Source organism: Doryrhamphus excisus, unplaced genomic scaffold (assembly GCF_030265055.1).
Source record: "Doryrhamphus excisus isolate RoL2022-K1 unplaced genomic scaffold, RoL_Dexc_1.0 HiC_scaffold_26, whole genome shotgun sequence".
NCBI lineage: Eukaryota > Metazoa > Chordata > Actinopteri > Syngnathiformes > Syngnathidae > Doryrhamphus > Doryrhamphus excisus.
Genome location: NW_026652244.1, coordinates 397,210 through 413,521, shown reverse-complemented (window position 1 = coordinate 413,521; position 16,312 = coordinate 397,210). Strand labels below are relative to the sequence as shown.

At 30.6% G+C, this 16,312-nt stretch overlaps 1 protein-coding gene across 1 annotated transcript; it reads left to right on the top strand.

Annotated features, from left to right (window-relative positions):
- The first annotated feature begins 671 nt into the window (after positions 1-671).
- LOC131119367 (histone H3-7-like) lies at positions 672-1,223 on the top strand. Its single transcript, XM_058064716.1, has one exon. It carries the CDS (start codon positions 672-674, stop codon positions 1,089-1,091), a length of 420 nt encoding a protein of 139 aa, XP_057920699.1. The 3' UTR covers positions 1,092-1,223.
- Positions 1,224-16,312: the final 15,089 nt, after the last annotated feature.

The following is a 16,312-nucleotide window of genomic DNA, read 5'->3' as shown; positions in this document are numbered from 1 at the left end:
ATTTATTTATGCTCAAAAGAGTTTTTAACTTGAAAAAGGCTATCATATTTTTCATATTTCACAAGTGTCATATGAATCAAAAAATATAAAATCATAATATTCATTATGTTGCAAATTTTTGGAAGATTTTTCTTCTTTCAAATATTTCTAAATGAACCAATCGATCAACATCTTGTTATTCAAACCTTTTTTGGTAAATTGCAATTAAATGGCATATTTTCCTTTTTTGCTACTTTTAAGCTGACAAAAGATAAAATTGGCTGTTTTTATTGGTTATTATAATATCTTAAAAACGTGATTTGTCAGACCTGAAAATATTTTTCTGAGTTTTCATCACATTCGATGCAAATATCTCATTTTTGAAACCTTTTTTTTTGAAACATTCATTTTGCCTCAAGCACCAAAAATAAACAAAATACCCCCTTGATAAAAAAAGGCGGGGTATTTTTCATCAAAATTAGATTTTCCCTCCCAATCTATTCTTTTTTGGTAAATCCACTTCAAAAAGGTTACTTTTTCATGGTTTTGATCCATTTCTTATTTTATTAGTGTTTTAAAAATCGAAACTAACAAATAATTATGTTTTTTTTGATCTGAAACAGATCATATTCCTACTTTTGATTTTACTCCTTTTTTTCAAATATAAAAAAGAGTTTTATCATACCCTTCAAATGGCAAGAACAAAACAAACAGCGAGAAAGAGCACTGGTGGGAAAGCACCACGTAAACAATTAGCAACTAAGGCAGCAAGAAAATCAGCAGTACAAGGTTCATCACAAGGAACAAAAAAATTACGTTTTAAGTCTGGTATGGTCGCTTTAAAAGAAATCAGAAGATATCAGAAATCGACTGAAACTGTTGTAAGAAAGGCCCCATTCCAAAGAATGGTAAGAGATATTACTTCTAAAATCAGAGATGATATGAGATATCAAGCACAATGCTTGTCTGCTTTACATGAAGCATTCGAAAATTACATTGTTGGTTTGTTTGAAGACGGTCTCCTTGCTGCCAATCACGCTAAGAGAGTAACAGTCATGCCAAGAGATATTAGTATTGTCGGTAAACTTAGAGGCAGATTTGGATTCTACTAATTACTAAAAGTACCTTTACACGTATAGCAAATATTTTTTATTGTTTCTGATTTATTTGATTTTGGAATTTCTTTCTTTTCGAAGATTCTAATTTTTTGTAGATTCAATTATTTTTTTGTTGTTTTTTGCTCTTTTTTTCAATTGAGAGCGCAATGTTACTAAAAACGGAAGGTGTTGACAGCTACTGCTAACATCATTTTTTTTAAAAATAGGTCGTATGCATTCACGTAAAATGGTGAATATGTGATAGAAATACATCTTCATTACGTAAAAACGTATCAGTCAGGTTAATTTGAAATATTAACTTGAAATTCAAATATTTGTTTTGCAATTTTTCACTACAAAGACAAACACTCAAAGATGGTTTTCTTGTTGGAGTAAATTGATTAGTTTTAAATAAGAAAAGAATTACGTTTTTTAAAAAGTTAGTTTTATTGATTTTCGTTTCTTGAGACTATTCTTAGAAATATAATTGAATGCGCAGAAAATTTTCCTTATGACAGGATGGTTCTGATTTTGATTAAACATGATTATTTATTGAGACATGACTAGAGATTTTTGCTGTCATAAGTTTTGAACTCAATTCAGTTGAAAATGTAGATTTCAAGCTTTCTTAGAAGTCTTCGATTTCAAACTGAATAGGTTAGAAAAAAACAAAAAATACAAACATTTGAACTGTTTTAAATCTATAAATTGACACCAGATGAAATTTTCATTTTCAAGTTTGAATCAACAATAGATGTTGATGAATACGATTAATTTGAAATGCCCTTGAATATATGTCAATTACATCATTGTTGTCGTTTTCAGCAGGCATTTTTGCTACAGAACATTCTTATATGAAAAAAACAATTTCAACCGGACTTATCGGAGCAACAACACTTTTTTACGCAGGTAGTTTGTTAGAATGGGATAATTTAGTGGGTCTACAGCCAATTAAACCCTATAGGCCTGGTTTTTGGTTTTTCTGTGGTGGTATGAGCAGTTTAGGACTGATAACTGGTGGTTTTCTTCGAATGGCCACTAAAAAGTCTTCATTTGAGATATTTCAAGACATTTTGCTATCTAAAAGTGTTTTTGCACTGCCATACAAACAAAATAAAAACAAACATTGAAATAAAGCAATAATACTAAGATTTTAAAATCATTTATTTTTCTTTTTAAAATGTTGTAGCAAATTCGGTTTTGTGTCGAATATTTGACTTTCTTGTATGTTGAAAATATTCTCATTTTTGCATAATTTTTTCTGCCAAACATCTATTTCATCAAAAGTTTGTAATACCGTATTTTTTTCATCTATTAGAAAAGTTTTCATCTTAAGAGGCTGTTTTATCAGTAATGTGCCATGTAAAACTGTTTCAGTCTCATTAGTGCCTTCTAATTTAGCAGTATTGAATGGTATCTTGTCGGTATGTTTTGGAAAGATGATTGGAACAATTTGCGGTTTCATAGGATTGAGGGCTTATTGTCGCTACTTTTAATTTTTTTGGAACTTTGTTCAATGTTTGAATGAAAATATTTTCGACAAATGTCAAATTCATGTCAGATGTCAAAAATTTCTCTAAAAACAACGAATTCTATTGATATTCAACTAAAAAACTAAGTTCTCCGCGTTTTGTAAGTGAATGAACATTTGATAGTAAATTATTTTCATTATGAGACTTTATTATAGAGTATTTTTTACTTCTGTTCTAGAATTTTTGAGAATGTAAATGAACAATTTGAATACCCTTTATAAAAGCATGTCTATGTCTGACAAAAGCCATCAAGCAAAAAAAGAGTCTCTACCCGATATTTTTCTGACAGGAGATCCATCACGTGATAAAATCATCAAAATATTCTTCAAAGCATTTCAAGATGTGATTCCCGATTCTGATTCTACAGCGTGTGGAAAAATTGCCTATGAAATAGAGTCATACATAAGAAATAGGAGAATAGATGCTTAAACAGTAAAAACTAAATTTCTGAACTTGAAAATGCCACAAAATCAATTATGTTATAGGATTTATTATAACGAACTGTCAATCGGCGATTTTTTCGATTTGACAGTCGAGCAAATGAAATCAACACAGATGATTAAGAATGATGCGAAAATGGTAAGAGAAGGTATTTCCAATTCACAAATGGCAGAATCTGGTGAAGTTACGACCCTTTTCACATGTGCAAAGTGTAAGCAGAAAAATTGTAGATATAGACAGCTACAAACAAGATCTGCTGATGAACCGATGACCACATTTGTTTTTTGTCAATGTGGACATGTTTGGAAGTGCTGAATGTTCAAAAAATAAACATTTTCTCTTTTTCTATACTTTTTAAAGTCTGTCGTTTGAATTAGAATTAACAACTTGACGAAGATCTGTATTTTCCTTGATGATTTCTCCAAATTATTTGTTCTATTCATTTAGTCAAATTAAATTGTTTTCTGAGTAAATTTAATCTGCTCTCGAGCGGAGTGAGCTCAAGCGTAATAAATTACACAATCGACTGTAATTTGCAAAATTAAAAAAAATCGAGGTTACTGTTTAATATTGAGTGGATATCACCTCTATTTAGTTTTTTTAAACAAAAGGAATAAAATTGTGTTGATTTTTCATATTTTCATCAACGTCTTTATGAAAGAAAGGTGAAATGATAGAAAAAATGACACTAAAAAAGCTTTAGGAAGAGTCAAATATAGTTATGTGAAAACCAAAAAATATAGATTCAATACAACCTCATCATTTTTACTTTTTGGTGTGATTGTTTCAGAGATGCCTGGGCACAAGCTCTGCACAAGTCGAAGCTGGTGCTAAGACTAGTTTTCTAGACAGAAATACATTTTTTTGATGCTTATTCAAAACCAACATATCAAATTTTTGTTAAGAAAATTTACATAGCTTTGTTTTCGATAGTGCTATTGAGGCAGATCTCATCTGAGTGTTGTAAAAAACATTACTTTCATTTCAATAATGAGAGATCTGCCCCAAAAAATTGAAAACAAAGTGGAAGAAGATAAAAAAAGAAATGAAAGATCTTTAATTTAAAAGACATTCCTATTTTATAACTAGTTGATGATGGTGCAGTACAAAAGTAATTTTTTATATGAGAATTTGCTTTCATTTGCTGGTCCATGGGCAACCTTGGTCCTTTTATTGTTTTTGCACTTCCATAATTTCAGTGTTCAATATGAAAATTTCGTACAGTTTGTCTTGAATCAATAGTAAAATGAGCTCAATTATATATCCCGACAGAGTTTTACAACATTCTTGTCGAGAAATGTTAATTTTTACAGAGAGAGTTTCAAAAATCATCAAGTTCTTGAAATTTTATACACTCTTTTTTGCTAGTTTCAATTTCAAAATCCTCAAATTCTTGAAATATTTTTACCCCAATGTTGTTCAAAAAAAATATGTTAGTTATCATAACAAAAGGCAGAATGGCATCATGTAAAGGTGTTATTTTGGACGTTCTACCTGATAAAAGACTTCTAGTCACAGGTTATATTAACAGACGTAAAAGAAACAGAGAGACCAAGGGAGCAAAATTATTCCTCAAAAGAATGAACCCAACACATGTTTTGGCCACAAGTCATAGTATTTCGGTCGATTTCACATTGAGTGAATCCATTTTTGAAGATCAAAAGGCCAAAAGAGAGACACTAAATCAAATTGAAAATCTTTTGGATAATCAAAAAGTAGCAGAAGCCAAATGGATGAAGAAAAAACTTATTTTCAAATAAATTTAAGTTTCTCACATTCTTTTACGTTTCTAAAATGTTTTTAGTTCGAAAATATGAAAAATTCAGCAATAGGTCCCAAATATTTTATTCATTTTCTTGCATCCCTTATTCCTTCATGACAGATAACAGAACTCCATCTATCGAAAGTTTGACTAACCACGAGTTTTTAGATTTTATAAATTCCGATTTCACTGCATATTACAATTATCTAACATTAGGTGGTTCTCAAGATGATTTGATCAAAAAAATGGACTGTAATATACAAGAATATCATATTTATTTCCCTAATAGACAAAATAGAAAATGTTAAAAAAAATATTCGTAAAATAAAAAATGTTTACAAAATTGAATGTAGCTCAGAAAACAATTTTCAAAATAACAGATTGGTTTATGAAATAGCGATTCACGATAAAAACACTGCTCTTTTACTTGTCAAAGGCAGAAAATGGTCGTTGCAACAGTTTTACACAGAATTGCAGAAAATATGTGAGAAAAAAACAAAATGAACATCCTTAGTGTTTGCAAATTTCTACTAATGATACAATTGAATTTATTCGAATGAAATATTCCGTGCAACTTTTATTTTTAAGTTCTTAAATTCTCAAAATCTTAAAATTTTGAAACTTGAATGGATTGATATCCAAAAGACTCAAAATTCTTTAAAATCTTAAGTTCATAAGATTTTTTTAGTCTAAATGTTGGTTTAGACAATTTTTTTCGAAATTTTCACTTCTATAAATATTTCCGTATGAGCTTTTTCAGTCAAAAGGTGATCTTTTTTGCCTTAATCGTTTATTAGATGGTTCAAAATCATCATCATAGAGACTTTTACGTCTTTCTTGCACAATTATGTCCTGGTCAAAAGCTCTGCTTCTCTGTTTTGATTTTCTTATACTGTCATATAATTTTTTTTGTAAATTTTCATTTGTTTCCATTTTTGAATATTCGCCCCAATATTTATCGAACAATAATTTGTCCATTTCCATAAATTCTTGAACTAATCGTGTGATATATTGTCTGTCAGGAATGTCCCAAAATTTTCTATTGATATTGAACATATTTTTGAAAATAGCAGGGAGAATATTTTTTACATTCAATCTCATTTGGTAACGAAATTGATCACAGAAGATGTATTTTTTTATTATACTTACCAAAAGATGATGCTCGTTCTCGAATGCTGAATTCAAAAAATAGCAAAAATGCTTGGTGTAATCCTCTAGATTTTTGTATCCTGAGATCAGAACAACAAAAAAAATCTCAAAGATTGTTTTTTTCACAGGTGTAGGCGAATGTGAAAAAATTTCCATGAAATAATTGAATAGTTTTTTGGTATAAAAAGAGGAAATAAAACAGACACTCTTATATAGATTTACAGCACTTGTTTGATACAAACAGGCATTTGACGGTGTAAGCAATCTGAAGACGTAATTATCGATAAATGATTGCAAGCTGTATTTTGATTGTGTTTTTGAATTGTGTGATGGCGCAGTTATCGAACCATTTCGATTTATCGGTTGTCCATCATATGAATCATTCAGAAGAGAACAGGAAAATCGCCTGTTTTCTTTTTTGTTGAAAGGAGAGTTGTTAGGACTGTTCTTATAATCTGAATTCAGAAACCGAGTCATATCTGATCCAAAAGATCGTCTACGATCTTGAGACTTATCATCCGATTCAAGATAATCTCTTACTATAACGGTGGTTGAGAGATCAAGTAGAACGTCTATATATGTAAAATTTCTACCGTTTTCAAGATAAATCGTTAATTCATTGTAAAGTAGATCTAACAAAACAGTTTTTAAATTGTAAGGTGGATTGTTTTTTTCTATGTTAGATGTTTGAGGCTCTATTTTATCAAAATTGCCACTGTTTGTAGGTTGAACACTACTAGATTGTGTTTTTAAATGAGTGACATCTCTGTTATTCGATTGAGGTCTTTCTATCGATTCTGTACTTATCTGTGAAATTTGACGAAAAGATATATCATTTTTTAATCTATTGTCGAAATCTAATTTAGTTTCATTTTCCCATTTACAAGCATTTTGCATTAAAATTTGCCAAATACTTGTCATAAGAGCTTTATTTGGAGAATTCAAAAGATAAACCATTCTGTATAAGTTCGGCAAGTCGTTTGTATTGAAAGATTTCATAAAAATTACCTGTGTACATCTTTTATGAGTAATGAATTCTGAAAAAACAACTAGCTTGCCAGAAAGATGAACATGGATTCTTTCAATATTATCTTTTAGTTGCAACAATATTTTATGATCAAAAGCAAGCTTGCCTGACATTTGGTCCTTTTTGAGCATTTCATTTCGAGATTGCTCACATTTTAATCGATGAAAAATTTTGAAAATATCCTTTTTCAAGCTTGTGAGGCCAAAAACCAATTGGTTTTTGTTAGATCGTTCAGAAAATAATAATCTTAAGTTACTAGAGTAAATAGAACTAGGCTGGTCTTCATCAACTGGGCGTCTTCTTTTATTTTCATTGGCTTCCTGGTCAGATTTCGTATTTTCTGTGTGATCCGCATTGGAAAATCTTCGCTTTAACATTGTTCTACCGAGTGATTTCACAATTGGTAAATCTGGGTTAAAAATTTTGGGTGTCTTTGGTGAGGCTTCACATTTTTTTAAGTGGTCATTGCTTAGATGAAAAGAAAAGCTATTTTGGTCCTCAGGACTTTTTGATTTAGATCGTTGTTTTTCACTTTTGAATTGTTTAGAATAATCGTCATATTGTTCCCGAGCCTGCTCGTTGATGTTATTAAAGTGATTTTGTCTTTTTTCATTTTCAATGATGCTCGTTTCTGCTTTAAATATCTGTTTCTGTTCAAATTTACCTTGTTTGAATTGACTTTTATCCCTAACTTGAATATCTTCAACATTCGAAATATAAGTGTTTTCTTCCTCAGTCTTTTTATTAGTTTGGTTTTCTGTATTGGAGTATTCCGATTCCTTTTTTTTGTCCAATCGCTCGCACGTTGGCATTTTCTTGCTTATGTTGTTTTTTATGTTTTATGAATATTCTTGGGGTTGTTGAGCTATTTTATGAAGGCACTTTTCTCCAAAGTATTACAAATTTGTAACTATACTTCAAAATTACCTGTTTTGTTTGAAGAGGTTTGAATTGTATATCGTTTGATCTATGAATAATTTCTTGTTTCCTTTTGTGATTTAAGAATCTATAAGGGTATTTGACCAATGTAGGCACAATCTACTCTTTTTGGTTGAAACCGATAAGAAATATCAATTTACTAAGGTATCAATCAATAATAAATCAATATATAAATGAATTGATTCTATTGATAATAAAACTTCTATAATTTTACAGATTTTAATTGAGAAATATTGTTTTTATCTGAAAAGATGTAAATTATTTCAAAAATGGCAAAAAGTATTGTGATGGCGTAGCAGTAAAAAAGCGCTTTTTGATATTATTTATATCCAGAAAAAGCTCTTTGTTTGAATGTAGATACTATATATGGTTAATTGCAAATTAGTCGGCAATAAGAATCTATTTTTGCCCGACATCTTGCATTTTGAGGAGCAAATATTTTCTTTAAAAACTAAATATTAAGAAACATAACACCATATATTGGAACATATAAAACTGACTGTAAAATATTCTCATCTAAATGAAGTACAATTGTTTGTTAAGTGAAATAATATGGCCGACAGAAAAAAAAAGGTCGGGTAAATTGGTGAGGTGTGTCGGGAAAAACTGGTTTTAGTATCGAATAAACAAATTTCAAATACGAAAACAATTGATCATATGTAAATAGACATTTAAAGTTCTCGAATTTTGAATAGATTTCGAGGCACTTTTCCAAATTTTTAGTTTTCATATGAGCCATCAAATTTCAAAGTTGTGCTTGCTTAAAAAGGTCTCGGTTCGTTTCTTATAAACTTCTATATTGAAAAAATTGAAGTACAATTTATTTTTACTTTTTGATATGTATAGATTATGCCTTGCCTTATATCTTTTTATGATTTTTTTGAAAATTTATCGAAATTTGATTCTTTGACCAAATAGCAACTTGACTATACACAAAAATAGACAGCTGGCCATCAAACTCGCGGTCCAACAGATAATCTGTTTTTCCTTACAGAGACGGGGCAATTTTTAAATTAAGATAAAAAAATTTTCTGCACATCAAAAGAAGTGTTCTTTATCTGAAATGAAAGAATAAAATTTGAGCCTTTTGTCTATTGTGATCTGTTTTACGGTTTGAAAAATGAAAATAAAATTTTGAAAAATATCTTTCTTCAAAGACAAACCTGTGAAGATTGAATGAATAATAAAATGTTTCAAATAAGTTTTAACGAATTTAAACCACAATAGTTTGAAATATTCATAAGAGATGAATATTGCTGATTGTATCATTCATACTAATGAATTCAAAACATTTTTAAGACTCAAATTTGACCATTCAATTGTATATTTATATGTTTTGAGATGGGAAGTTTTTCAATAGATCAGTTTGAAGCTTTTTTTCCGCTTGAGGTGTTGATATTGAAGTGTGCCTCAAAATTTATCTAGGAGCGCTTTATAAAACAAAAACGTTTTCATTTAAAAAAAAACACCTTCATAGCAAAAAAAACGAAAAAATAAAATATTCATCGATAATCTGTTTTACTTTTCAGTTACCCAGATTCCCTCCTCATTCCGTTTTTCTGTTCCTTCACCCTCTTTTACAATAACTGGTGTTTCAACTTTATAAACACCGGTGATTCTTCTAGGATTTCCTTTGAGACCTATAACACACAACAATTTTCCTAAAGTCACTTCCTTTTCGACGAAACGAAAATTAAGCTGATTCACGTTTATCATATTATCTTGATCTTTTGAGGCACAAACACTTGATTCATTTTCCAAAACGGGTTCAACATGTAAAAGTGCCCTATTTCTTGCACATTTCGTGAAAAGAACAGATAACCATTCACTCCATTTTCCTTCCATCAAAATTACCATAATTAAAAAAAGAGCTGACTTATTGCTTATATTATCAATTTTTTGGTAAAATATTGTTGATAAATCGAACATACATCCTCCCAAATTTATCAGACCAAGCGATAAACCTTTGAAAAAATCAACCATTTTATCACAATCTGTAAGGGCTCCTTCTTGTTGAGAAAAAGATGCAGCCTGGCCATCATTATACGATCTCTCTGTTTCGTTATTCTGTGATAATCCCCCTATTGCTTCAATTACCTTTTTATTACCATTGCCAGCACAAACCATTCCCAATCCAACCAAACGATAAACCAATTGATCTCCTTCTAACACATTTATTCCTCTTAAAAGTGCGTCAATCACTGATTGATCGTTTGTGCTGTTAAACAATAAACCTATAAATAACGAAGACAGTCTCCTTTGCCTTAAGAGTCTCATACATAAATCTTTGTCATTTTTACTAATCAAAGAGATTGATAACATTGCCATATTTACATCTGTATAATCGTCATATGAGTCATCGATGCTTTGTTGTTCAACTATATTATTCTGATTGTTCAATGGATTATTGACATTTAATTGATTATTTAGATTGTTTGTGTTATTATCAACCAAATTTTGATTGTTGCTGTTTAAATTATCGTTGTTCTGTTGATTGAACCCCGAGTTTTCGTCATCATCATGGTTAGCATAATTTTGTGAAAGAATTTGTTCGATCACATCAGTTCTACCTGTTCCATAATAACGCATTGCTATCAACAGCATATTTACGTCCAAAGGTACATTTCCTAATAAGGTTTGTGGTATTTCTTTTTTATAGTACAATAGAGATAGGGAAAGAGCTCAAATATTTCTTGTCACACTGCTACTGTCAGCTGTATTATTTGTTTGCAAAATTAAACTGGTTATTACATCTGATAGTGTCTCATCAGACGATCCTATCATAGAACTGGCAATAACAAACACGATCAAGGCTCGATCGAAAGGTATTAAGGCATTTTCTTCATCAGATGGAATCGCCTGTTCCAGCAAACTATCCACAGAGAGAAGGCCCCTGTCCCATTTATCAGTCAAAAACATTGCAATTAACAACTTGGCTCGATTGTCATGACTATCCGGAATATTCAATAATTCATCATATTTCTCTTTCAAAAGTGCCATTGTAACCTGTTCCTCTTCTGTTTTGTTCATTGCTAGAGCCAAAAGACCATTTATATCATCTGTGAGAAGGGAAAAGTCTAAATTACCTGTAGAAAGAGGCAGCCCATCCAAGCAATTTAATAGTTCTGCATTGTTTTCTATTGGTTGGCCGTCTATTGATTGATCAGTGTTTTCTAATTCATTGTTTTCACAGGAAAGCAGGCCGTAATTTGAAAAAGCCCATTCAACCAAGTCACTTTCCTTGATTCCTCGTTTTATCCTGAAATCTTTTTGTGTATAACCAGCAATTTTATTGGGGAGTCCTTCTATGTATTTTTGAATGACCAGTTCTGTAGAAAACCAAATCCATTTTTAAACGAATCGTACTCAGTTCTGATTTCGATAAAAAATTTTCTACTTGATCATTAAAATTATAAAGTTTCTGGTTCACCTCTTCGTATAACTCTCTGGCACTGCTTATTTGGTCCATTGACAGTAACATGATCAACTGATCCACTAAAAGGCCGTGCTTAGAAAAAATTGATAAAAGAGTGCTCTGAAGCGTGTTGCTATTAAATGTGTTATTTTCGGTATTATTATCTTGGTTTATAGGTCTACCTGTATCACCAATTTGTAAAAGTCCCTCAATATAATCAATTATCCTTCTCACATTATATTTATCTGTAAGCTCAACTATTTTATTGATTCTCTCCACCTCTAGTAGATAATCAATCGTGTCAATCTCTGAGTTTGTGTCAATCAGAAAAGAAAGGCATTCATTCTCTATTTTCATCAAACGGCCGTATAGATTATCAAAAAAGACACTTCTACTAGCCGCCTGCTCATTTTCAGCATTATCATTGGATGATAAGGAGAGATCCTTTCGTTGAAACAGCTGAATGAGCTGTTTCATCATTTCTTTGACATATTGATGACCAAATTCTTTTAATGGTCTGATCGAGTGTCTGTAAAGTATGTCATTCATTAAAAGACTCAAAATATCTGAAAGAATGGATTGACGTTCTTTGTTTTTGTCTCCTTTTAATGATTTATATGATGAGAGTATCTCTGTAAGCTGTTAGGTGTATTTTTTTATCGATTGCAAATTATTGTAATCTTTTAAAAGAACAATCAGAGATTGTAGTGCATTATGTTTTATGAAAGGATCCTCTTCTGACAGCCTGTCTATTATTATTGGTAAATGATCTGTCAGGTCTATTTCTGTTTGTTGTGTCTCTTTTTTAGGTGATACATACGGTCTGCTGTCTGAGGTGTTCATTTTGAAGGGGTCTTTTTTGTTTGTTTAAAATTAATTGTTGAATTAAACTTGTTGAATTAAACTGTAGGATGTTATTATTATTTGTTTCATCCTATATGTACCTTCAAAATTTTTAATCATTCTTATCTGATTGCTTATCAGGTGACTTTCAGGTTTTGAACATTCAAAATTTATATTCGGAGTTGAATTCTTTTAGCTTTGTGAAATAAAATTCGAAGAGAAGATCACATTCTTTTCTTGAAATTTAAGGCTTAGCTCCAAGATGATTCGGACAATGCTGTCGGTTGAATAACAGATTCAAAAATTACGACTCTTTTCTTTTGGTTAATCCTTGGATCTTTAAAAGTATGACAGGGAATTGACACACAAAATTGAATTCATTCTTGTTCTTTTATGATCACTAATACAATGATTCCACTGACTATTTGCAAAAACTAGAACTGTTCTGGCTCGATCCGGAGCGGCAGTAAAAAATTCTTTGAAAATCTCTTGATCCATTTCTCCCTATTCATGTCTCACTGTGGCTGGTTGATGATTTTACTATACGAAGAACTCAAAAGCTGAGACAACCTACAGAGAGCAAAAAACTTGAATACATTTATTTGGTTTGTTCAGGAATTTTTTATTGGTCAAATTGCTTACCTTTGATATGATTCGATATGTTATAAGAGATCGATTTTTATTTTTTGAAAAAGACAATCAACTTTTTATACACATGATTTTCAGTCATAATTAAAATCATCGAAAACAAAACAATTCACTGACAAAAATTAAGCTTTTTTCTTAGTTTTCAAAGAGTGCTTTGAAAAAATTGAAAAAATGCGCCACGCTTTGCTCTTTCCGGAGTAATATGGTACGTGTTGGCTTCGGGCATGAGCTGAGCCAGGCACTACTCATTAAAAATCTGTCTTAGTATTATGAATGTATTCGATTTGCAATTTTTCAAAAATGTGATCTCTTAAGATCTGAGAATGATTCTTGAAATGAGTAAAAAGAAGCAAAAAAATCTAAAAATCATTTTACGAAGAATTTTAAACGATCCACTTTTTATTTACCCGGTCCGAATGACTAAAGATTTTATTTTATCGCCGACCATAACCATGACTTTATATTGAAGATGGCCTAACATCAATTTTTGTTTTAATACATTCAAACAATCAGTTAACAGTTTTATACACTCATAGATAGTCATATTATTTGAATATTTCCTATCTAATAACCCGTATAGAAAAAGGGAGGCATAACCATGACATATATAATTTTCTCTTAATAATACGCCGTTATTGTCAATTGAACAGAGATTATAGTTTTTATCCATAAGCATGTAATTGGATTTACATGGCGATTGTGTTCGCAGAGAATCATGAACAGATTTTTGAATAAAGGAAGAAACAGTGTTGATATTAATGTCAATGTTTTTAGTCAACTCTACTAGTTTCAAAGATTGTATAAAAAATTCTTTTCTGCCTACAGAATCACCAAAATCGCCACAATGTGATAAAATAACATTCTTATTGACCATTCTGAATTTATCGTGTTCAGCTGTAATGTTTAAAATACTTCTTGAAACTGTCATGTCACTTGCAATCATAACAAACTTGTCAGTTCGTATTCCTATCAGGTTGTCCATTTTTAAGGGCAAACAAAATTGGCTCTCATAATTCAGTAAAACAGAAGCTGTCACTTTCAAAGGACAACAATGAATTCAAGAGAAAAAATTTCTAAATAGAATTCAAAAAACACAATTTATTATCTGGAACGAAATGATTATTGTTTATCACAATAAACGCAATAGCAGAGATCGTTATGCAAAAAATGTGAACAATCCGTGCAATAAACAGTTTCACAGGTCGGACATTTTTCTCTGCCAACCATTTTACAAATTTTACACTTGAGATTGGCAGTAGATGAAATCGCTAAAAAGTCCCGTAATGGATAGCAAAAATATAATGATTGTATCAAACTAGAATTAACGACGAGCTGTGTCTCACAAATTGGACATTTATAAGGCAATTTACATATTTTTGTATTACAAATCGGACAAATATAGCCTATATTGCTCTTTTCAAAGCAGCAAATGCAATAAGAAAGCTCTGTGGTTATATTTGGGAATCCTAACCGTAATAAATTGACATTTATCGTTGTGTTAATCGTGCTCGGCATGCAAAATTGTTTCAAATAGAATGAAATATCTTTCACATCTATTGGAACAAAAAAATGACCGTGTGTTTTTTTTGATAATTCTTGAAAAAAAAACACTTCACCTCTTATACTAAGAAAATGAACTTTTATGTTTTCTAAACCTGCTATCTCTTGTGTTTGACTGCTTTTTGAGATGTTTGACAATAGAGTATGTGCCTGTGTAGTATAAATAGACGCAGTAATGACTAAAATTTCTTTTATATAATCATTCGATATGAAATTTAATGAACTCTTAAGCGCATCGGTTAAAGAAAATTCTCCGGATCCTGATTCGCTGAAAAATTTGTCTATATCTGTGTTTGTATCAACCAGAGAGTACCTTTCAATATGATTGTTTCTATATATGAGAATAGAAAGGATGGATATAGGATTTTCTGAATACATTTTTTTTACAAAAATTTTTAGTTCTTCACAAATGTTGAATCTGATTGATGGGAGAAAGTCGTTCGATTCTATAGATTCAGAACAATCCAAAATAATATGAAAATGTCTGATAATACCTTTTTTGAAAGAATTCTGTGGAATTTTTTTATATGTCAAATATTCGTGGTCTTCATTATCTGAAAGATTTTCCCATGTTCTTTTATATTGCTTCTCCCAACTAAATGGATTTGTCATCCGATGGGCTAATTTTGAAATAAGGGCAGATCAGTTTTTTACGGTTTTTCCTTTGGCTCATTTTATTTTTGACAAGTTTTTTCACATTTTAACAACAGCATCGAAAACTTAGAAAAAGGAAAAATAACTTTAGAAATTAGTTTGTTGATACTGCACTATAATTTATAGGTCAATAATGTAAAAAAAGAATGCATTTTTTTCATGAGATTAAATAACCATTTGTGTCGTTTAAAATACTCTAAATCGAAGAGTCTGAATTTTTTTCGATTGCTTCAAGCAAAGTCGAGAAAGAACCATCATTAAAGACCCCTCGAAATAGTGGATTGTTATGTTGTCATTCAGCGGTATGAATAGGGAAAAGCTTAAAGCAATTTTTCTTTTAGCTAAAAACACACCAAATTTGCAGGATCAAATTGAAATGGCCTTTCAATTCAGTAAAAAATTGAAGAACAACGGAAAGGTGTTATTAGGATTATGGGAACGTGCACAGGTTGATCTGAGAAAAGACATTTTTTCACAATTGAAAATCACTGATTTCAAAGATGACACTTCAAATATAGCACATTTTGAACTGATCAGACTTCAAATGGGAGAGAAAATTGATTTCAAAAGTTTAAATGAAATTCTTGATAGAACAAATGTACATTTTAGAGAAAAAGCGGAAAAAATAATCAAAAAGTATCAGGTTTTTATCAAAAAGCAGCATAAATTCATTACTATCGGATCTTTCATTTTGAATCCTTCGGATATCATTACAGGACAACCATATGGAGCAGAAAATTCTGTACTCTTCGCTAAAAATGCGAAATCTCTAAATTTGGACGAGCTTTTTGACATAAATGACATTGCTCTAAAGAAAATAAGTTTAAAAACAAACGGACAACCGAGCTCAGTTTCAATTCAGGTTAATGAAACTCTCAAAGAATATAATATAAACGAAAACTATTATAAAACTATTATCTGATGGAAATTTCCATAACATGGAAAGATACCTCCAAAGAGAAATAATTTTAGCAGATTCAAATTTTCATTACACATTCATGAATGAGATATATTCATTGATGCTCAGACTCGCCGACTTGCCTGGTCCTACACCACAAATATATTTAATATCAAATGGCCAATGGCAATCAAATTTTCTTGAACGGAATATATTATTTAAACCATTTGATCATTGTTTGAGAGACTTCAAAAACAGTTTCAGCTCGTTCAGCATTTTTAAAGAAAAAATAACCAAAATTGGTCCAGTTTACCTGTTTTATGAACGACAGGAGCTTTTAAAGATTTTTGATGTTAAAAATAATAAAA